This window comes from Electrona antarctica (assembly GCF_951216825.1).
Source record: "Electrona antarctica genome assembly, chromosome: 17".
NCBI lineage: Eukaryota > Metazoa > Chordata > Actinopteri > Myctophiformes > Myctophidae > Electrona > Electrona antarctica.
In genome coordinates, this window is record NC_136798.1 from 22,097,369 (window position 1) to 22,121,972 (window position 24,604).

The 24,604-nt window shown below is 41.2% G+C and overlaps 2 protein-coding genes across 3 annotated transcripts in view; both read right to left on the bottom strand.

The window, feature by feature from the left end:
- Nucleotides 1–8,568, bottom strand: part of dcbld1 (discoidin, CUB and LCCL domain containing 1) — a 37,567-nt gene extending 28,999 nt beyond the window's left edge. The window contains exons 1-2 of the mRNA XM_079525541.1: nucleotides 8,318–8,568; nucleotides 1,254–1,472 (exon numbers count right to left, since the gene is read on the bottom strand). Coding sequence (XP_079381667.1) covers nucleotides 1,254–1,472; nucleotides 8,318–8,393 — 295 coding nt within the window. The 5' untranslated portion in view covers nucleotides 8,394–8,568. The remainder of the gene's footprint in view (nucleotides 1–1,253; nucleotides 1,473–8,317) is intronic.
- A 1,839-nt stretch (nucleotides 8,569–10,407) lies between these two features.
- gopc (golgi-associated PDZ and coiled-coil motif containing) lies at nucleotides 10,408–24,258 on the bottom strand. Of its 2 annotated transcripts, XM_079526233.1 has the most exons (9): nucleotides 23,691–24,258; nucleotides 21,074–21,238; nucleotides 19,189–19,212; nucleotides 18,070–18,245; nucleotides 16,865–17,030; nucleotides 16,468–16,563; nucleotides 15,647–15,811; nucleotides 14,790–14,964; nucleotides 10,408–14,088 (listed from the first exon to the last, which is right to left on the bottom strand). In XM_079526233.1, exons 1-9 carry the CDS (start codon nucleotides 23,967–23,969, stop codon nucleotides 13,970–13,972), a joined length of 1,365 nt encoding a protein of 454 aa, XP_079382359.1. In that variant the 5' UTR covers nucleotides 23,970–24,258; the 3' UTR covers nucleotides 10,408–13,969. The 2 variants fall into 2 exon arrangements, with proteins under 2 accessions (XP_079382359.1, XP_079382360.1); XM_079526234.1 differs by lacking the exon at nucleotides 19,189–19,212.
- Between the last annotated feature and the right edge of the window lie 346 nt (nucleotides 24,259–24,604).

Below are 24,604 nucleotides of genomic sequence, written 5' to 3' on the forward strand. Positions count from 1 at the left end.
AACCCCCCAGTGGTCAGTGATAATATCGACTACATGAAAGTGGCCCTTGGTGTAAATGGTTGGGGACCCCTTCTGTAGAACCATTAAGACTGGGGCAGCTGTGGCTCAGCAGGTGTTGTTTCTATAATCCATAGAACTCTCTCCATTAAAGCCTACCACATAATCACGACATCCTGGATTCACGTTTGGCTCATGCCCTGTGTTGCATGTCAGCTTCTTTCTCTGCCCGCGCTTTCCTGTCTCTGACTGTACCGTCTAAAAACAATACCTTTACAAGTTTTTGAAAGAAAAAACCCCCCCACAAAAAGCTAAAGGTGGAGGTGGGGTGTTGAGAGATTCTGAAGACATGGTCAAGTCCTAACATCAAAGGCAAAATGTAGTCAAACATGTTGAACTTGAGGTTGAGACATTGCTTGTGGCCGGCAACTGGGTGGGCAGAGAGTTGCTTCGTCAGACACTGTGAGACCACCAAAGCCACTCATGCTTCCTCAGAGCAGAGCGAGAGACGTTCAGAATCAGGGTTTGCATCCGCCCTTTACTGTGGTTAACCCCTTGTCCACCCCCAGCCCCGTACTTCAGTCCAGTCGGACAATTTTGAAGGGCCAGACCAAAAGTACAGTATATTATAACAGTAAATGAAAAGCTAGTATTACAACACCCACCTTGAGCTCAAAACAAACCTTGCCTGACAACTTTAACCCCATTCGTTTGACCAGACGGCACGCATACCTGTGTGTGTTGTGTTACACACTTTTGTTATGCATTGTTTCTGTTCCAAAAAAACCAAAACCAATAAACCATACTTCTGCTTCGAGTTGAGAACCACTGACATGGTCTTAATTTAGTCAACACCAACACGTGGCATAAATTTACATCCCCATTGATTTCGTTAGCTCATGGCACACTGGAATTGCATAAAACAGAGCTAAGCCTATGCAGTATAATCCTCTGCTCTAATTAAGTATTGGACGGAGAATTCACACCAGCAGCACCGCATTCAGCTATCGCATTCTGAGAATGCAGAATTTCTCAGGTCGATTCTACAAATGTCTTCTAAATCTTAACAGTTTTCTGAAAAACGTACGTTTCTATTCAGTGGTGCTCAAACTTTTTCATGTCAAGATTATATGAATTTGGCCGCCGAAACCCATCTCGAAATATTTTGTTCCAGGGATCCCCAGAAGCAAAGGATTGAATTAAAAACGTTTGCCTCAACAAATATATCTATCTATCTAGCTCTCTCGCCCTCTCACCTTGCTCTCCTCCGTATCCCCCCTTCTGGATCCTGACATAGCTGTACTGGCAGCTCTGTGCCTCCACATCCAGATCACCAAACTTCAGCGCCACTCGCCTGCCCACAGGCACTTCGATGCGCCACTGACACCAGGTGTGGTTGGGGTAAGTGCGGGGGTAGTTCTTAGAAGACAGGACCCCACTCTCAGGACCCAGCACAGCGTGGCCACAGCCATCACCTACAGGAGGCAGAAAAAACATGTGAATGTTAACAGTTAATCGAACAGATTATAAAAAAATATCAATTTTAATAAAAAACAATATTGATTTTAGGGAGAAATGTTTTTTACCAGCTGCTGTGTAAGCACAGCTGAGCTGGTCAATATCCTCTAGCAGTCTAGCCGGTCTAGTCGAGACCTGTTTTTCTCTAGGCAACCACACACTTCTCTAGCCGACCTCTAAGCCAATGGGACGGTATTGTAGCGGCAGCAACCCATCTAGACTCTAGACTAGTACTCTATGGCTCTGGTTGTTTCCACGCACACACAAATACAGATCAACACAGATATTTACATTTCATAGCACAATTCTGCAGATAAATATATAAGTAAACGGCCAGGAACATACTGTAGATAGCATTATGAAATGTTTAGAAATACAGCAGATAAGTACACAAGTCCCAACAAACTAAAATACCAAAATGGGTACAGATATACAGCAGGTGTACAAAGTCTAAAAAGTTAATGCTTCGATGGTTAAAATTCGAAGACGGTTTTATCCTATTATATCTTCGGATAGTTAGGCCAGCTTTATCATAGCAATAATTGAGACAAAAGGCTTTGTCTCCTTCTGTCTATTTGCTGCTTGTGTGCGTGTGACATCCCAAATTAGAGTTTGGTTTGGCTTCAATGACTACTACTGATTTGATTATTCCAAGCCATTGGAGCAACTGGCCAAATTCCTGAAATGAGTGGTATTCCATTGTTTTCCCATTGAATTCTTCCGTCATTTGAGCGCAAAGCATTGCATGTCAAATGCCTGCCAGTGACCAATGGCTATAATACACATGCAAGAAAGACACTGATCAAATCCGACAAGGCCCTAATGTCACGTCATTGTCTTGTCCCTAAGTGTGTGTGTGTGTGTGTGTGTGTGTGTGTGTGTGTGTGTGTGTGTGTGTGTGTGTGTGTGTGTGTTGGGGGGGTATTGTGCGTTCATAAAACTCTATGAATAAAGTATGAAAAATCAGCACCATACTGCTGAGATGCCCTGGAGTAAGATTCACCACAAGAGTCACCAGCTTCCATGTATCCAGCTGCTAACAACATGGAAATAAATATAGACCCCCTGGGGGACCCCGGTCAACAATTTATATAGTGTTTATTAAGTGGATAAATGAAACCAGACCAGAGCATGTTGACAGGGCATCTGCAATACATACAGTACATATAATCCCAATTCTGCTAATTGGTTCTGCACCCCATGCCCACACTAGGTTCCAATATTAAATCTATGGATAATTGCTATCATACATTTGCACTGGCCTGGTGAATATTCCATAGGTCTTCTCCACTGAGCCGAGGAAAACAAAAAAGAGCCCTGTAATGCCACAAGATATGACTTAAAAAGATAAATGTGCAGGTTTTCTCTAAGCATCGCTAAAAAATCATTCAACAATGTCTTGTTTCCCCTTACATGATTAAAAGATTACATTACATTACATTACATTAAAAGATACAATGGAAATAATAATAACGGTCTTTAGTCAATATTGACTTTATATCATTCACTGCGTAGTTCCTAGAAAACAGATGGGCATATGCCACAATGCCACATACATTTCCCACTATGCCCAGATCTAAACAGATGTGAGAGGCAGCACTGAGAGCATATTAGACATTTCTGTGGGAAGACAACATGTCCAGGCGGGTTCCAGCCGACAAACGCAAAATGTGTTTCATATGCAGAGACCCTCAGGGCCCAGTGAAAACCACGTTAACGGTGAATGACATCAGTTAGAAGCTGTACACACTACAGTAGGTGAGCTAGCATCTTCCAAAACCACAGGCCACAAGCTAAATGTACTAGCGGCTCTCCGCTACTACACCATGAGAGATCTGCCTGCTTCTTTGGGTTCACAAAGGAAACTAATCAGAAATGTGCAATAAACGTGACCATAAGTGTGATAAGTGATAAGTGTGACCATAATAAATGCAACCTTCATTAAACACATGTACCCTAGCATCCCAATTCTGGGTAGAATATTTGAAAATAACTGCACAAGCTACGAAAGTTAAGAAAGTACTACTGTCTGTAACATAGCTAACCTCAACTGCCCTGCCGCTCTGCAACTTAATTGGGAGGCAGTGAACTCTCCCACAACAGGGTAACTGCCAAGTACATAAAAGATTTTGCCCAATCAAGAATTGCACAGGGCACACATTTGAAGGGTTCTGCGGGGAGAACTTGGCATCAGGAAATAAATTCCAACTGTGTTACCGCTATGTTGTCGTAGACAATCTAATGTTAGCATTCTTCCTATCATGTCCTTGACAATTGGCTGGTTCCCATTTATTACACATCAGCCCTCTGCGATACTAACTACAGCCTTCCATTACACCCAGGTTAAGCACTCACCTGGGTGTGGCGTCTACATCAGTAGAGTGAGAGTGTGTGTGAGTGTGAGTGTGTTCAATAGTCAGCACTTAATGGCATGTTTCCCATAGCGTAGCTTTGACACATGTGACATCACAAAGATGTGTGTGTGTGTGTGTGTGTGTGTGTGTGTGTGTGTGTGTGTGTGTGTGTGTGTGTGTGTGTGTGTGTGTGTGTGTGTGTGTGTGTGTGTGGCACTAGCAGGCATCCTTGGCTCTCTCATAGCAGCTGTGATAACAGGCTGGATTCCAAGTACTTTAAAGAGAGACCCATCCACTTCCTAGACGCTACATTCTAACGTCCTATAAACTCTATTCACTGACACATGTCACACCTCCAGCTGTTATCAGCTTGTTGCTTCAGTCCATCACTCACTGGACCTGACCAACATTTCTATCACCAACCTCCATTTTTTGGCCGAAAACAAATAGGCATGTCATATAGGCAAAACTAGTTTTGCCTATATGACGTGCCCAAAACAGGGACGCCAGGGTGAAAGTGAGTTAGTACCACTTTAACTTATGCTCTTATCCAAAGTTATATTGCGCAAAGCAGGCAGGTATGCAACTCTGACACCTTGGACAGAATAAAACCTTTTACATGATTCACTCAGAAGGAAGGTACATGAAAACAACAGATGATTAAGCATCTCTACACATGTAAACAAGCAGGTGCACACAGAGCACACAATGGCCATCGCACCTGTGTGTGTCATCGCAGAGACACACAACTGGGCAGGGCAGGCCAGGGAATCAACTTTGTCTACAAGCCACAACGGCCTAAAGATTCCAAAACTTCACAAGCCTCCATGTGTTACTGTTTTCCTTTTCCATGCCATATATAAAATATAACTAGAGGTGCTGGTGCTCCAAATGACTTGATCTGTGATCTGCAAAATCTGGAGAAACCGATCTTTTATATGCCATTTAAGTGGTATAAAGTCAATCACATAGTATAATATCGTTTTGCATTTTCGCCTTCCTCCCCACACACACAGGAACAGTTTTGACATATATTAATTATGGAAATATTCAAATTTTCCCCTTACTCAATACGCACAAGATTGGTATCGGTATCGCGATTGTGAGAAATAATCTGTGATCAGGATCGTTCCCAAAAAACCTGATCGGAGCACCTCTAAATATAACAGGACTTCTCAATGATGGATGGTTTCCATCTAGGGCTGGGCAATATCCATCCATCCATCCATCTTCAACCGCTTATCCGTATTCGGGTCGCGGAGGCAACAGCTCCACCAGAGTGTTCCAGACTTCCCTCTCCACAGCATTAGTGACTTCCTCCTGGGCGGTCCGGAGACATTCCAAGGTCAGTGAACTGTGACTTGGTCTGGGCAATATATAGATATTATATCACTGTTGTGATATAAGACTTGATATCATCTTGGAATTTGCATAATTATCATCATCATAATATTGTGATCAACAGTGTTTTTCCCTGTTTCATCATTCAATTTTATCATTCATTCAATCAAGTGTTCAAAATGCAACACGTGAGCTTGTAAATAGGCTATTTCTACTCTTTTTTTACATTTCGTCACAAAATCGAAAATGAAAAAGCCTCTTTGTCAAGAGGAACAGCTTTGTATATCAAACACTAATCAACATTTCTTGCTTGCTGGATGTTTTTTGCCAAATATGTGTAAAATGCATGGAACATTTGAGTAAAAAATATTGGGACATTTAAAATGTGTCCAGATTCAGAGTCTACTGTTCTTTTTGAGTGGTGGCACACCGTCTCCAACATGTAACTTTGTGTGTCCGGGTGTCAGTGTCACTATGTCCCTATGTCTGTCTGTTTGTCTGTTTGGGGTACCAACAGGTGCCAAAGTGGCGCTGTTGAGCTTTCAACTGAGCACTGTAAGAATACAGCACAGCACAGTATGAGTACAGTACAAGTACAGTACGAGTAGTACAGGAGTTCAGTACAGTAACTATAACATTTACAGTATAGTTCCACTGCTCGGTTCACACGGGTGTGATTTTTTTAAGATTGTGCAGATGTGAGATCTGCATCTTTGGGCAACACAGTGAAAAAGCTAGAAGAGACAGGAATTCAAATCCATGATGTTGAGCATACATGTGCACTAGACTAGTATTGTGTTTTTCTTTTTTTATTGAAGCGCATTCTTCTATCAAGTTACAGTAGTACCCCCCAACCACATTGACAAAGTAGTGTAACTTGACAGTCGGCCCCTCTATATGCTGTTTGTTCACTGAAATGTATACCTGGTACACTAGGTGAATGTACAACCTGGTAGACTGTAACTGACAAAGCCCCGAGTTGGGACTCACATTGATGTGTGCTCACACAAGCAATGGGAGGAAATGGTTTGTTTGGACTAATAACTCTCTCCCACACTCTGTCTGTCTCCCACGTCCCACCCTATCACCCACATCCACACTATCCACAGCAATGACTGTATTTATGCAACAATTCAATTCCAAACAGGATGGACTGGTTTATAATCACACTGAAACCTAAACAGAGCGTCACAGTAGGCTACCTGTTATGGGGAGCAGATAGATGCTCACTTTGGAGACAAAAGTGGAAACGGACATAGGAAAAATAAGAAAAAAATAAATCAAGCATTTTTTTATGCAGACAGAGAAGCTCTCAGGTGACATTTCTAAGTATTTATTAGCCTTGCAAGAATAATAAATACAACAGTCCCTTCCTTGACAGACAACCAGAGGAAAAGACACGGCTCTACCAGGCAGACCCAAACGGGCATCCTCTGTTAATTTATTTCTGGTTTAGTGCTGGTGCTTAGGACTTGAGAAGTGAGATATATTTATGGATGAAATCTTGATATTCTATGTCACGATATTGGCACTTTCTCTCAAATTTCCACAAGTTTGAACTTGCACCTACTTGTTAAATGTGTCTTTACTTACTGAAATCTGAATTCTGATTAACAAAGAATATATTGAACTCAACTGAGAATAGTCATATACTATAAATGATTGTTCATTTACATACATAGGCCTAATATCAAAGAACTCTGGTATATTTTCCAATGTTCAGCTGTATTTTCCAGACATGCGTGTCTGTCCAGAAGAGTTTTATCAACAATGTGGCTTGAACGTGAACCTAATTAAACTTGTGACTAATCAATGCCATAACTGAGCTAATATATCAATATTATACCAATATTGTGATAGAAGACTAGCGATCTGGGATATTGTAATATTTATCTAACCAATCTATACTTAATCATTCACAATCATTATATTGAATTGTTGTTAGCACAGTCTTGTGGAACATGCCACTTTTGCTGCTCATGCCTGTATGAGTGACTGACAAATAATCTCTTGAATCATTTTGTTTAACTCACTCAACTTTTCACTCAACTATGTTGCCCCCTGGGCAAGCTTTCATTCTACCCAGTCCACTCAACAGCAATCAGCATATGACCACCACCACACAACTGTCTGGTCCACACTATCTGCAGAGGGTCCAAGCAGCACATTCAGTCATACCAAGGAGTACTTTAGGTTTACTCAAAAACAACACATCAGCCATATTATAGGCTCCCTGGGGCCTTCATGTAACCTTACTAGAAGCCTCAGCATCACCTCCATCAAAATAGGAGTCCCTATATAGACATAAATATGTCCCTATTGATTGATTGATTGAAATATGTATTAACAGTTTGCAGAATTACAGTACATTTCAAGCACAAACTCAATACAAAGACTGTTAACTGTGAGTGGACAACCCAATTAAGCATTACACTTGTTTACAAGAGGGTCCACCTTGTTCAATTCATCACCTACTCTTCTTCCTGACTGAACGATGACAGGTAGGAAAAAAAAGGTTTGCTTTGGAGTACTGACCAGTGACCACACAGTAAAATCCTTATATCATTTATCAAATTGTAACTGTAACTACATTTTGTACACTCGCAGAGTTAAATGTCATGTGTTGCATTGTGTGTTGTTCTGGTTCTGTTGACATGTGTAAAACTCAACTCACAGGTCTGAGTTACATCTGAACAACGCATTGATTGAAGGAGCATAGCATAGGTGAGATACTATGTTGCCACCACCTTTTGGTACAAAGTAACAAAGGTGCCACACCACACTTATTATAGAACATACTGTAGAACAAGTACTATTCTTGTACAGAGAATGAACGTGTTTTATGATGATACATACTAAAGTAGTCAAGACGAAAGTATTCACAGCCAGGAGGACCCAAGTTTGGTGGACTACATCTACCACTAAATACCTCAAAGACAAGGCTGCAGACTGCAGTAGCCTACGCCACATCTCATTGGAAATCAAAAAGGCAAATAACTTCATTGCAACAATCTGTGACATTCCATATGACCGAACCATTCGGTTCAAACGGTTGCGTTGGAAACTGCATGGTGGCTGCCTCAATCACAGCGGTTCGTTTTACTTACCTTGAATGATTTCACTGTGCGTATAAAGTATCCATAAAAGAACAAAGAATCCATGAAGTTTTTCGTTTCCCGACATCTCGGTTGTATAAATCGAGTGTTTCGTCGCGGAGCCGCGAACGTGAAAACATTAGTAGCTGTTATATATTTTCCTGGATCATTTTCTTTTAGAACTAATAACCCCCGCTGCTACTACTTCCCGATACCAACTCTGTTTCTATCACTCACGCTTGTAGGCTCTACTAGGAGAAGCGTCTCTCTAGCTGCATTGGGCTCACACACCACTGTCAAGTAAACCACACTAAAACCACAAAGCAGGAACGATCACAACTTCAAAATAAAAAACCCAGTCTTCAGTCATTCGCGTAATTCCGATTTACCGATAACCATCATGTCGATTTCATTACATGGACATATTTCCCATTTAATATGACTATCATTGTTTTTTTCTAAAGGTTGGCAAATTTAGTAACTTTATTTTGAAGGCAGAATTGCACAAATTCCGGTTTACTATGGACAGGTGACTGACTTGACGCAGATCTTCTTCCATCGTTCCATGATGTTTGATGTGGAGGCGCCACCAAGCGATGAAACGACTAGGCTACTTACACCGTATAGTATACGCTTACAGCGTATTAGCTGAACCCGAGCTATCAGTCAATCAATCAACCAACTAACTAACCCTATTAAACCAATCAAGACATATAGCCTTAGATTGTGGCAGCGGTGGCCGAACGGATTAAGGAGCGGTCTTGATACCGGAAGGTCGCCAGTTCGAATCAGCGGTCCGACACGTTAAAATTACCACCGCTGAAGTGCCCTTGAACAAGGCATTGAACCACTACGATGAAATGTTCTATGAGCAGGGCCTGCCTGGAAACAAGTTCTTGAGCTTAGCCCAGATACCCTGGGTAAATATAGTAATCATTTCATTTCAGAGTAGGCTACCGGCCTACTGTGGAGAAGACTTTAGAACTAGGGTCACAAAATAATAATATAAAGTAGACCTAGCCTAACCATAATGCTAAAGTTTCGCAGTGTTTAGGCTATATTGAAAATCCCAGTAAGTTTATATGCCCAAAGTCATCTTGTCACATTAACAACTAATTGTAACTGTAAATAGTTACTTCTCAGCACTGTTCTCAGCTAGCCTAATGTAACTTTCCTCTTTTACACTGGTTTTGAACCTGGTTTCCAGCCCAAGTGCTGACATTTTTACCAGATATGCACAGGGGATAAGTTGAATCTTGACAAAAAGATCCTGTGTCTAGGTGAGACAGTCACATGACCTTTGACTAAATGACTCAATAGAAGAGCAGAGAGACTAAATATAACCACCCAATTATACAAGTTACATTTTATTGACATACTCTACCATACAGATTGGTCAAAATTACATTTTATTCATAAAAAGTTACATAGTGGAGGCTTTAATTTAATTACAGTGTTACAAGTGCCAAATAAGCTTGGAAATGGCAACAAAATAGAATATTTGAATTTAGTTATGCTTTTTGGCATCATGTACGTGTGCTTACTGTTAGTGACTATGAAGGATTTGCCTTTAGCCTACATAAAGCATCATTTAATATGTTCTAAGTCAAATATCAATTCAGTACTTTCAGATTCTATAGAATCTTAGAACTACGTAAGTTAGAAAGCAAGAAGATACAGCAGAGAAATAGTACACTGGTACAGATTTGCAAAAACAAGGAGGATGTACAGAGTTGTAGTAACTACTGAGATATAAAGCTGATGGCATGAAACTTAGGAAGGGCACTGTACATTCTGTGTTATGAATCTGCTATACCGGTATTCTCTATCATTTGTTATTTATTAAACATTTAATCCTTTTAAGGTACACGTTAAGTGTAAACGTTTTATTCTTTATGTTCATTAATAAATGTGATGCCTAATGTGAAAGACTTTGGATTACTTTTTAATGTATTAAAAGTAGGTGACATATGCCTTGCCCATCTATCACTGACCTTTAAGAAAAATACAGTTCAATACAACATACAATCACCCCCACCAGCACCCCCCCCCCCCCCCCTCCCAGGTTAAAAAAAGGTCTGAATGAATGAACAAATAAAAACCATTGGGCAAATAAATTGAACTTTATTCAAAGATTGACTCATTCCTATAACTTGTAGGCTATACAGTAACTACAGAGATATATAACACATTTATAAGAAATCGTTCAAGAGTTCTGAAACACGTGACAAAAACAACCTGCAAGTTATACAGTAACAAAAAGAGGGGTAAAACAAAGACAAAGAAAAGAACATGAACATGGCAAGGGAAGGTAAACAATCCGGCGTACAAACTATCGAGCCATTGTTCCTGCGTGTGTTGGTAGTTATTAAGGATATGCATGACATGCAGTGTCAGTGGTGGTGGGAGAACAGGCTTAAAGCTTAAGCTATGACCTCAGTGTGTAAACTCAACTAAGCATGTCTTCGATAAAAACATCACCACTGGGGGAAAAAAAAATAAACAAAGATTTAAGGGATAGTGTTGTGAGGCCACACTTTTAAATGTACAGATTGTCAGACAGTTTGAACGTCCTGCCACATGTGTGGATGAGTAGAGGCTATGTGAGCGACCTTCAAACTGATGACACACTATCCCACATTCAGATTTAAGTCACACTAGGGCCTTCCTGCACGTGACTCGCAGCCACAAACGCACTGATGTGCAGTTTTGTGTCTAATCTTTTCTTTATTACATACAGATGTGTGTGCACTGAAGGAGGGGGCACGGTCACTTTATTGCTTCAAAGTTCACCTCTGTTCTTAGGAGGCCCTGAGAAAACAGATTTGAAGTGTTTGCATTTATACATGATTTGGTTGTAAACAATCTACGCTGAGTATCCCATGGGAAACTCAGTACTGAGAACTATATCTGTCCCTCTTCCAATACAAGCCAATGTTAACAGTGACAGTCTAAATACTTTTAGAGTTTAGACAACCTGCCAGGAAGAACCGTTAGTATTCACATATCACTCACTGGTCTGAATGTGTGGTATCGAGGGTGTCGAGGGCTATCACGCAGTCGCAGAAGAAAACAGTTTTCACTATCTTTGGGTATGGAGAGGTGAGGGAGCCAAAGCGAGGCAAGCAAAGTGCACAGGCTGCTAACTAGCTAAATGTAGAGGAACTATAGATATAAAAAAAGATGTTGATTTTAAAAAGGGGTAAAATAAATAAATAGATATTGCACTGGTTTTAATTTCTGTAAAACTGAGCATTTCTTAATACAGTGTGTGACAAGACAACAAGTGTTTGTAAAATTGTACATTGACATTTCTTAATCATCTTATGGGTATGTAGAAGACAGATTCACTGTGACCATCACTATTTTATATCACATAACACAATCGTGTAGGGGCTGTCGTGTTTGGACACAGAATGGTCAAAGCTGTATCAGTAAGCAGTGTAAATAATACTATTGATTGATTCCATGGCACAATTGAAAAATGTACTAGTTTCATACAGCATGTAAGACTGACAAATAAAAACACATATCGAGCAATACACAGATATCAGTAACGTAAGCATGTGATGCTCTGCATTAATGGGGCATTTCGCTCATAATAATCTATGTTGACCCAGCTCAGTATCACTGATTCTCTGAGAGATAATTGATCTAATTAACTATTTGATATGTAATTTTTGGTTGTTTGACTTGATTTCCAGAAAAAGCCAAAGGTACATAAATAACGTTAACTCACAATGTTTTGTTTGTTTTTTGGGCATCAATGTTTTTGTTACATGACTGGGTCAAATTCAAACTACTATATAAAACTCCTTTAGTCTTTAGTGTAAGGCTGTTTGTAAGGGGGGGGGGGGGGAGCAGTTCTCCCATCACCCCAGTATATATATGAATTCAGATGGAATCAAACACAGTGTACTGCATTTAACACTCAAGGTGGTGTACAGTATGTGTGTACTTTACTGTACTACACAGGCAAATGATGGGCACATTCCAAACCATAATGTCCATGTGTTACATGTCACCCTCTCCTTCAATGTGGTCTCTTCACTGTACTGTCATATCCTTCAAAGCCAAAAGGACATACTACCCCCAGAAATTCACATTATATACTGCCTTTACAAAGCACTTTGTTTTACTTTGTTGAAAGATGCATTCTGAGAATTTCTGAGTTGAAGTGTCAACACTGCTTTCGGTTGAAAGTAGTTTTTGTCGAGGACTGAGACACGAGACTTCATGGACTACACCACTACTGTACCTGGTCAATCATTGTTATGTCTTTGTGTACGAGCTAATCCTAATGTCTTAGGTATGAATGGAAGAGTGTTGAACAAGATTGTCCCTCTATTTCTGTGCTAGAGACCAAAGCTAGACTTAACAAACTTGACTGCTTTTAAAACACTTTCTAAGGAGTACACATTCATAGACAATTCTCTCCATCATTAGAATTGCATGATTGTAGTGTATTTATAATGCATTATAATCACACATTCATAAAAACACATGAAACAGATGTATTATGAGGACGGTTTTCTAAAACGAGATGTAGCATATCATTAAGTCAACAATTCTTGAATTATAAACAAGCATTTATAAAATTTGATAAAGATGGTGTATAACCACTTGTGAATGACTTAACTGTTCTTATAATGAACGTGCTTACAGTGTATTAAAACTATGGTATATCGTACTATGTCCTGTAGACATGTACTTAAATTATGTTTTTGTCAGGCCTGGCAAATAGAAATTCCTGCCTCCACAAGTTTTCTCAGCTTGTATGTGCCGACATGAACCCCAGAGTGGTCAGTATGGATATCTGACTATTCATGAGGTCTGATAAATGTGGAAGAACATAGGAAAGAGAAAGAAAGAAAAAGGCTGAGCAATGATAAATAGCTCTTTAAACAGAACATGGAGGTAAATCCACTTCTGTACTCGCTCAGACCGAGTTGAGCAGCAAACCATTACTGTTCTGATATTAATACATTATTATTGGCATAGACATCAGTACATATTACCCCCATCGAGTATGATAGTCATCCTTAGGCTTGTAAGGAAAGTGTAGTCTTTAGTGTAAGGGAGGAAGCTGTCGGTAACTATACAAAGCAATAAACTAGAAAACATTGACACCAAGTCAACACTGAAAGCCTCGTGATCCACAGCAATTCTCCATGATAAAACTGCATGTTTCCCATTTGAATGGCGACTCCTTCCTCCTGCCCTCTACCATTTAATTCAGCTAGGCCGTGGATTCAGGTCACCCCTTGTAAGAATAATCTCAAAAGTATGAAACAATGACAACAAAAACAAACATCACACAACGCAGTTCAGTCATTTTGAGCTCACAGCTCAACACTAGCTTCTTTCTCTGTTTAACAGCGTAGCTTTCACCAGAACTGGTCGCTCTTCCGTTATGACTAATTCAGGACCCAAACACATCCCCCATCAAGCCCTGCCACCCCATCCCAAAAAACAGCGGTCGATGACATCCCGAAGGAGAGGAAATTATTTTATACAGAGTGCCTCTTTCCACTTTCCTTGTAGACCAAGCTTTGATATCCAGGTATGGAGAAGGATTTTCCACCAACCGTCCTGTAGCCTGGTCTCTCTGCCCGCCTTCCCTCATTCCATAACCCCAGGGCCTGTAGTTCAACCTCCAAGCCTCTAGGAGGAGCTGTCTGTGGACTCTGCAGCCTTGGAGGGGGTCTCCTCTGAGGGCGTCTCGCTGGAGATCCCTGTGTCACCGTTCTCCGGCCCTTCGCTCATGGACATCTTCTCCAAGGCTATATAGTAGTGGACAGACAAGTGACAGTAAGAGAGACAGATTATTTTCAACATTACTCCTACATAATGCCCAAATTCAAACTTCAATTTGAACAGTTGTGTGTGCAATGTTGTTTGTTCCACTGTCTCTAATGATTCATATAGTGTATAGTTGAGTCAAAGATCCAATACTGAGACACACAAAGAACATGCATCTTTGTTTTTCCTCTTTCACACAAGTGACGAACAGTGGTGATAATATTACTGGGGGGATGCCACTTTGAATTATGTCACACACACTCCAGTATTATGAAATATTCATATGGCTTGTGAGACGAGTTTGATCTTGCACTTCCTTGCCCTGGCTAGACCAACACATTCTACAGAATGGAGAGACCAGATGGGAGTTGGGTTGCGCATCTGATGGGGTGTGAACCGCCTTTAACCACTATTGTTTTTCTAAGTAGCCTATACCAACAACTAATCTACATTTACGTGCATGCACATACTCCTACTCAAAAGACTGGAGGGACACCGCAGTAGAGCGTGAAGCGAGAACTACAACCCCTGGTGACGAATGTTGGAGAAAAACAGGTATAACACACTGTTATAAACCATAGCACTCGGGAGTCCGTACCAGATATGAAGGTTATTCAATGCTTGCGCCAGATTAATAGCCGTACTGAAAGCATAAAAACAATGTCTCATGTGGTGGTAGTACCCTGCGAGGCTGCATCCACGTGTCCGTTGTTGCTGCGTGCGCTTGCGCTGCTTTCCTCCAGCTCGTCCAGATAGAGGCGGTAGCGGTGGCCACTCTCGTCCTCGTACTCCACGTTCTCGTCGTCGCTGTCCACCTCCGGGGCCACATACACCACCTCGAACTCTATCTCTCCTCTCTGGAGAAGGAGACATCCACATGCACGCACACACCCAATCAACAAGTAAGTGCTGTTTCTGCACCACAGTGTGATACTGTAGTATATTATTTAGTGATGGGTCTGAGCTAGGTCTACTGCAAAAGCCTGAGTGTTGATTTCACTTTGAGAGTGAAAACTTACAGGTATTAACACTGAGGATTTTGTTGTGTGTTTCCTTGTACAAACAAATTGATATGCATTCCAAGTAAACAACATTAGAGGTGTAATGGTTTATAAAATTCACTGTTGATTCATTTTCGATACAGATAAATACCAGAGAAATGCCCTTGATTTTGTCTAATTGAACTTGGGAAAGCCTCGGTAGCTACAGTAACGTTATCTATTTAGGAGGAATGAGTGAGATTGTCGCTAAATGAGAATTGCTGGTCCATCTTAGTTTCATTCCACCATAGGGCCAGGTTCAAGGTAGGCTCATTTCATCAGCTTGTTAGCTTGGTGACAATACATTGTCTATTTGGGAATGTTTTAACCAGATAAAAACAGTGCACGACACGAACCAAGCACCACGTACCGAACGGTTCAATTTGTATACATATACAGGTTAAAGAGTCCTAGTATTCATCCTAGTGTCGTTTAGTACCAACTTGTGATTACAACCCATCATAACATTCCTAAAATCTCAAATGTCTCCATATCGTACCTGCTGTGAGAGTATGGTGACAGCCTCCTTGTGCTTGGCGTCTCGGAGGTTGATGCTGTTGACCGCCAGAATGGCGTCCCCCACATGGAGCCCGCCGCAGCGTTCAGCCGGCTGTCCGGGGTGGATCTCTGAGATCAGGATGGGCACACCGTGTTCCTTTCCACCCTGGGTGGAGACAATACAAAGTTAATGCATGCCCTCCATAGTGGTGGTGCTTAACTCCACACCAGGACCCAAAGGTTTTATTTAAAGACCCTTTGCAACCCTGTCAAATGTTCTTCTGACATTCCTTTGAGATATGCTTTGAGTTATGACCAGCCCATTACATTTAAAAAAGGACTAACAGTGTGTTCCAAAACACTTGTAAAACTATATAGGAAATGTGTGTGCTGAAGGAATGAAGATATAACTGCTTATTTTATTAGACAGATAATGATTGACAGGTCACCGACCAGGCTTATACTCGAGAAGTTGTGTGTCTAAACTTAATTGTGCAAGCCCACAATAAGAGACACATAGTATATGTGGAGAATCTGTCAGACAATGCGGTGTAGATTATATATTATGATTGTATATTTACAGTATAAACCCCCAACCACAATTGGTATCCAAATGACTAGGAATATCTAGTAGTTTCCAAATAGTATTTGATTCAGCTCAAAGAAGATAACTCAAAGGTGTGACTAAACAGAAGTCACACAAGCTATGTCTCAAACAGTCAAAAGCAGATGTTCTACTACGGTAAGTAGTGAATGAATGGCCTCATAGCAATAGTGATGTGGTTGTGACTGAAGGGCAAGGCAGGTAGACGTTATTTATACCGTTATGGAGATGCCCAAGCCCTCATGGTCTTCTTTGCCCAGCACCACCTTCCTGATGGGGCCCACACCCTGGGTTTTCTTCAGGCAGTCTGGGTCCTGAAATCAGATATAGATTAGTGTATTTACATCTATGTCATTGTATCAATAGCCTTAATTAACTTACGGTAATTACTTTGTGTACATGCACTAATTTCAATGGAACTATTCACAGTAAAGAACTAATTGGACTGAATCTGCCGACATCAGGGGTGCTTAGGGAGGTTCCAAGGGGTCCCAGGCAAAATGATTGATACAGTAGCTGGTAGTCCAAACGGGGCGTTACAAGTCTGTAACTCTGGGAGTACAGATTTGTACACTCTAGGGCAGCGGATAATTCTTCAGTCTTTCTGACACTCACATGTCCTACAGGAGAGGGTAGAGGTTTCTTTGGGTCGTTGCGCCCCCTGCAGGCTCGGATGACCGTCTTGTGCCGGTGGAGGTGGATCTCGGCCTCCAGTTGGTTCCACAGTTTATCATGGGCGGGCCCTTTCATGTCGCGTCCCAACAGCTGGATCTGCTGCACCCTGAAAGAACAGCCAGCAGTCAATCAGTTAGTTGTAGTATGTAGATGCTATGCATGCTATTTAGATATAAACTACGTTTGATGTTTTACCTTGTATCCAATTTATATTGCACTTAAAATATATCCATTACAATCTATTTACTTCACCGTTTACCCTGCCATTTGTTTACTATGTAAGTTGGATATGCGTCTGCTGAATGCCTAAATTGTACTACTATCAAACCAGAAATATGATTATGTCAAAGGTTGTGTCCAACCTAGACAGAGGATACATGTCTCAATAGAAGTGCAGGGAGAGCAAATACGTCCACCCCAGTTGTATAATGTTTTTAGGGGCGCTAGCCCATCCTATATTCAGCTATTAGTGTAGATTTCCATCCTACACAAACATTTAATTCCCATTGACACTGAATGGAGAAATGTATGTCATAGTGTCTGAGCAAATCGGCTTAGTGTCTATTTTTGTCCTACACAAACATTAAATTCCCTTTGACTATGAATGGAGAATTTTTGGGTGTACACCGCGTTGTTAAATGAGGGCCATAGTGTCTATTTTACGTCATGATGATGTACGGGATAAGAGCGCCCCTCATGAGTGTGATTTTTAACATACGCATTGGACAAAATGTTTGTACTTTACTGTACTTCAAATACAGTAAAGAAGGGTGTTCTCTACTAAAGTTTCATAGTAGGGATCCAACATCTCCCTTGACCATGAAGTGTGTGTATTAAATAACACAATATTTCTCTTTTTAAACTACTAAACATATATACCTCATTAGACGTTCCCTAATCAGGGGTCTATATACTTGGTCCCCTCCTTTTTAACTCTTTGTTGAAAATAGCTGATGTACAAGCTTGTAGAGCTTGAAGACAGGCTGTTTTCACAGCATGTTCCCCCAGAATAGCAACACTAGGGTTCATATGGTTAACATTGTTCTTTGATGGTCTTGTAAGTTAGTTTTGATTTGTGACTCGTTACTTTGACTGATCCATTATGTAATGTAATTTTGAATGGTGCGTGAATCTCTGCTACCTACCTGCCAGCCAGCTCCTTATCCAGGTATTTAGCAGCCAGTCTGGCCCCGTACACCTCTGCCTGCAGTACTGCAATGTGCCTGCGGAGGGCCTCGTTCTCCTTCTTATTGAGCCGCACCTCTGCCTCTAGTTTCACCTCCCGAACCTTCTCCTTCTTACTGGCCTCCAGCTCCCGTTCCTAACACGCACACACATGCACACGACTGAGTTAATCTTTTTGTTATTATCTTGGGACAGAAAAGCTACAGCGATGTCATGGCTCAATTATGCCCTATTTTATACTTTGTTGTCAAATGCGTCGCATGGAAATAGCAAAACGTTTCAATCTAAAAGCTAATAATGCATGTGATGTGATGCGTTGTGCTTGTAGATAAAATATTCTTTACTTTTTAAGTTTTAGAAAATATTCAAAATCTTTCTTCCAAATAGGGACGCCAGATGTAAAGTGGTTAAGACCCCAAGTGGTTCACAACCAGAGTGTGGTTGTGTGTGAGAGAGAATTAAGACATACTAAAGGCTAATTCGATCTTTGTCAAAGACACCACAACCTCATACAACATCATCAAGTCTAAATGTCACTTACAGTGAGTGAGAGAGACAGCAAGAGCAAGAATGAGATGGTAATAAGAGACAGACAACGAGAGAGAGAGAGAGAGAGAGAGAGAGAGAGAGAGAGGGGAACAAAGAGCAGTAAAGCGTGTTGGAGATATGAGGAGAGCGTGTCTATTTTCATTAGCACTACGGCCCACTCACTGACACAGCTGCCTGGCTATGTTGTTTCTTAACCCAGGACACGGCCAGGACTCAAATTTTGCCCAATGCCCATGAGACAATGTGACACGGTCACAGATAAGGATCAAAAAGAAGGGATGTAAGGGAGAAAAACTAAAATGGAGGCGGTAGATGCTACAGACGGCAAATGAAAAGGGAAGTCTCTAACTAATGGGTGAGGCTAGCAAAGTATACAGTATATATATCTGCTGGTACTTTTGGGCAATACTCAAGACAATAAGTCATAATACGTATATACGGCTGTAAACACACACACACACCAATGGGACACACATCGACATGTTTGAAACAAACACATTAAGCGATGGGACACAAACGCGCAAACTCACCATGTCCTCCACTGTTGGTACAGGCTTTGAAGGAGAGAGGAAAAAGGAGTCGAACATTAGAAGAATTCAAACCTCAGTAGGGGAAGCAACAGTTAATAGAACTAATCGATTGAATGGATTTTTTCATTTTCTTAATACCAAAAATAGCAGGTCTACAAGCTCACAACATGAGATTCAATCAGCTTGAAAGTATAAATCAATTTAGTTTTATAGGAGTTTTTCATGTCAATTTGTGCTGATACCAGATTATTCAAAAAAATCAAAAAGTAATTGACAGAATCTTTGCTGATAAAATAATCGATAGTTGCAGCCCTAATCCTCAGCACAGCAGAGTTGGTGAGGTGATAATACAGTATAGCAGATATGGTAATAACAAATATTTGCAGCCCGGCCGCCGGCTCTGGTCCGGGCAACCTAGGTTTCAATGCCAGCCTGACTGTGTCGCGGGTTCGATATCCCGATCCTGACATTTGCTGGGTGTCACTCCCTATTTCCTGTCAGTCTACTCTCCTATAAATAAAGGCATAAAAGCCCCAAAATAAATCTTTAAAAAAAATATTGTGTATATATATATATATATATATATAGTTGCATCACAAGCAAGACATAGTTGCATCAGAAGCAAGACGTTCATGCAGAAACTGAGAAACAGAGAGAGAAAGCTTGTCATTGTGTCTTTGTCCATCATGCTATACTTTCTCAAAGCGCTGCCTGATGATGGTTTGATAGCATCTAGCAGTGTTGCTAAAAAAAAAATAGGTTGAGACACATTTGCATGAGTAAAAGTGTCCATGAGTCCATGGCCATCTAATGACGCCTATGTACTTGATACATCATGTTAATTATTGATACAAGATGCATCTGTTAGATGCCTACACTACAGTAAGGTCATCCTCATTCTTATCCCATTACATTCTGTTCTTTCTATGTATCATATCTTCTGGTCACGTTGTGTCCAACACTATGTGTAATAACGTTTGTGAACCTGTCGCGTAATACTGCTGTCATCTTGTTCTCCTGGGCCCGCTGCTTTACTCAGACCCCCTTTCCACCGGTTGGGAACCGGTTCAGTTCAGAACCTGAGCCTGACCTCCAAAATTGGAACCATAACTATATTGAATTGTTTATAGGATCAATATAAGTAAATTAATATATGAGAACCCTTCCACAGTAGTAGCTTTTTCATATTTTATTTGTTTTGTATATTTTCCTATATAATGCCTAATTTGCATATTAAGCTTTGTAAAACCATAAATCATTGTCTTTGTGTAAGTAATCAACTGGGGAAGTTTCATGGTGATAACAACTTAATATTAGGTATGGTTTTGCACACTCAATTCATAATTAACGAACCCAAAAGAACTGAACCGGTTCCCAACCGGTGGAAAAGGGGCCACAGAGGATTACTTCAACACAAGACACCCAGTACCGTTATCACACTGACGGTCTCCTAAATACACAACACCTAAGATTTTTCAAAAGAAATTAGCAGGATTAATCAGTAATCATATCGGCATCGGCCGATGTTGGCCTTAAAATGCAATATCTCTAAACTGAATTCATTACAAGAAATCCATTAATACAAATGAAGGGGGAGAAAAAGATACTTTTTACTAAAATACTTTTAACAAATGGTGAAAATAGCAGATCTACAAGCTCGCAACAACTCGCTATGCATTTTGAGCTTGTATATTGTCTATTTTAAATAGAAAAAGGGCTTAAGGGGATAATTCATAATGCATTTTCTAGTAATACATGAGTAAGTCTAGGTGCGACATGTATCTTTTGGGTGGGTCACTGGGTCTCGTGCTGAACAATTATGGGAAGTGGGAAGGGAACCCCTGGCTTATAGTTTAGGTTGTCGCTAGAGTTAACATTGACGTACCAGTCTGTCTTTGATGGCGTCTGAGTCCTCGGTCTGGCCGTGCTTGGCATGGAGCTGCAGCTGAAACGAGTGAAGCTGAAGGAGTTGATCATGGACCTCCCTCTCCACCACGGTCCTCTCTGCCTGCACATCCGTCAGCTCCGACCGAAGGTCCACCAACTGGGCCTGGGATGGACACAGGTGATGAGCGAGAGTAGACCACCGTTTGTTCACATGTTTGTACTGCACCTCCCTGAGCCCAAGTGAAATGGTTTTACATTCATTTGGACCTTGTTTTATGTGGATTTCCCTACCTACATGAAATGGCGCATTGAATTTGTCCACTTCGTATTGAATTTGTGACTTCAATTCAGACATGCATGATAGTCCATCACAATACAATGCGTAGTGTAGCCTGAAAAACGGGCTTGGTTTGTTGACTAAACAAACCTATGTCAGGAAACACATTGTTAACATGTGCTGGTAATGCCTCTGGGATGTAATTATCTGCTCTGCAGTGCTCTCAGCCATTCTCTTTTTACACTTACTGAATAGTGATGGTAAGCTAAGCACAACAGTGATACTGTACAAAACAATCATTTGACACACAGTCCTCAGGTAGGCTACCTGACACGTTTAGTACTGCAATAAATTAAATTGTCCATTCACAATACGTGTATCATTGGCTATTCTGCTGTGCTACATAAATGGTAAATACTGTACTCTGCATTTATATAGCGCCTTTATCTAAAGCACTTTACAATGTGCATTACATTCACCCATTCACACACACACACACACACACACTCCTAATTGGCTAACATTGGCTTTCAAAGTTTGCAGGATTGTGTGTGCGTCCGTCCATCTGTCTGTTACCAGCTAATCTCTGGCACCGGGTTAACCCGGTAGATGCCAAATTTTCCACACACTACCTGGATGCCAACGATGAACCTCTAGCCCCACATTTTCGAGAACGGCCTGTTATAGCACCACCAGGAGGCAGACCTTTGTAAAACACATTTTTTTATATTACTCCTCCAGATTGCAGCATGCAATTTACGTGAAATCTTTCACAGACTTTTCTATTATGCTGAGGAATATATCCCATCCTTTTCACATTGGCCTGTTATAGCACCACCAACAGGTGGATTTCTTGCAAAACACATTTTTGGAACAAAATGCCTCAAATCATCCAACTGCCACCCAAGGCATAAGAAGAAATGGCCCCCTTTTTGGCCTATTATAGCGCCACCAGGAGGCCACAACCTCACCTGCCCTGGTGGAGACCTGTGCCCCAAGGGGCACTTTATCTAGTTTTAGCTGCCCCGCCCCCATTGTAACTTAAACTCCATAGATTCATCAAAAACACCTAAACTTTTTTCTGTTCACTGATATTGTCCTTCGAATATGTGAGGGGCCGTGGTTTGTCATTTAATTTACTGTTCATTTATTTTTAATAATTATTTTGGAAAAGAACCTCCTCCAGCTCCAGCCCCACCCCTCCTCACAAAATCAAAAATAATTATTAAAAATAATTAAGGGGCGGCAGTGGCTCAGGGGTAGAGTTGCCGGATGGTAACCGCAAGGTTGCCAGTTCGAACCCGGGCTCCCCCAGAGTTAGTGTCCTTGAGCAAGACACTGAACCCCTAATTGCTCCTGATGTGCTGGTTGGTGCCTTGCATGGACAGTGTAAGAATGTGTGTGTGTGTGTGTGTGAATGGGTGAATCTATGTACAATCTATGTAAAGCGCCTTGGATAAAGGCGCTATGTAAATGGTGCATTTATATAGCGCCTTTATCCAAGGCATATATCAGCAACATATATCAGCTTTCAATAGCCTGTGGTATATTTTAAACTGTAGATTCATGTTACTCAAACTCAAAAGATGTTCATTCCTGAGATAAGAGCTGCTTCAACTGTTCTTTTTGGTTTTTTACATCCAGTCTTCTCATGTTTGCATGAAATGCAATCGTAGAAGAAAAAACTACAGGTCTAATGCACAATCATCAAACCATGTTGTCAGCATCAGCAACTCAGCATACAGGTCTTCCATCCAGCCATCCAGGCTGGATGCACAGTTTGCACACATTAAACAAATAAGGAGCAATTTCCTATTCAAACATTCATTCAAACAGAAACTAATGACAAGTTAAGGGAGAGCACACAAATGGAAATCAGAGGTACAATGTGAAAAGTCAGCTTGCAGTGGTTGACAAGTCTTTCTTCCACTGTGCTGTTCTGTTTTGTGATGGGGGCAGAATGCAATATTAAGTCACAGGAGATATCTTTATGCCGTAAGGAGTCGGACAGTCCACACTAATGAAACTCATTTTGCATGTAAACTTATATTTGCGTCATCATCTTGTCATTTACCGTAGTTCAGTTGGCATTGTCATTTGGCTGGTAAACGAGGGTGGGTCAGGGTTAGTGAAATCACTCAACCTGTCATAGACATTATATTAGATTCAGTTCAATATATATTAATATAAAAGCACTGCAGTAACACTAACACACTGCAGAACCCGGTCCCACACAGGACAATCATCAGTCAATGTATTTGTAACCCTGTTACAAATATAAGCAACTGTTATATTTGTACAATGCAAACCGTACAGTAGATCATCTCACGGTTCTCACCTCTAGTTTATGGTTGAGTTGAAAGATGGTCTGTGATTTGTGACAGAGCTGAGCAAAACATGAGCTCAGGCTGGTCATCTTCTGCCGCCCCTCGTACGTGATGTCGGCTTGGTCCGGGTCGATCTCGCCGAGGAGAAGGTCCACGTCCACGAACGCCTTGTCGAACTCCTTCTCCAGCACCTCCAGCCAGCGGAACATGGACATCCCGGGACTGGGGCTGACCAGGGACGTCGTGGTCTGGGCCGCAGCTGACGGGGAGCCGCAAGCCGAGGAAGACATTTCCAGTAGGGACTGGGAGTGAGTGAGAGTTAGCCTAGCTTCCTGGCTAACCTGAAATGTTTTCTCTCCACACACACAGAATGGAAAACGATCAGAGCCGTGATCGAATCCAGTGCGAGAACAAATTCAGATGTTCTGTTCTTGGGAACAGTTTAAGAGGTCTGCTCGAATATATGTTTATCTTGTTTCCCTTACACAAGCACTAATAATATCACAACCAGGAAATCCGAAATCGGATACCGAACGGATGTGATCATAATATGTGATGCATCCATCGACTACAAATGCCTGCCACACAATCAGAGAAAAAGCAATCGATGTCAGATCCAATGGATCAATGCTGAGATTGGAGGATTGGAGCATCTATTCTATTCTATGGAGTACACCCTGTTTTTTGTTTTTTTGTATCCCCGCCAGGCTGGAACGACTAAAGAGTTTTCATTTTGTCGAAACCTCATGAAAATCAGTGAACAACTTAGAGATAATGTGACATTATCTATTGAGTGATGTGATGTATCAGCCTGATGGTTCAAATTCCATAACTGGCTTCCAATATTTGTGTTCTGTTTTGCACGGAATGCCACAAGTCATGAATACAGCCTGCTAGCTGCAAAAATGTTGCACACACACTTCCA

Coding starts and splice junctions, on each gene's coding strand:
- gopc (XM_079526233.1), bottom strand. CDS start 23,969: ATGTCTTCCTCGGCTTGCGGCTCCCCGTCAGCTGCGGCCCAGACCACG. Junction 17,031..18,069: donor GATAAGGAGCTGGCTGGCAG/GTAGGTAGCAGA, acceptor CTGTTCTTTCAG/GGTGCAGCAGATCCAGCTGT. Junction 14,089..14,789: donor CGTGGATGCAGCCTCGCAGG/GTACTACCACCA, acceptor ACTACTATATAG/CCTTGGAGAAGATGTCCATG.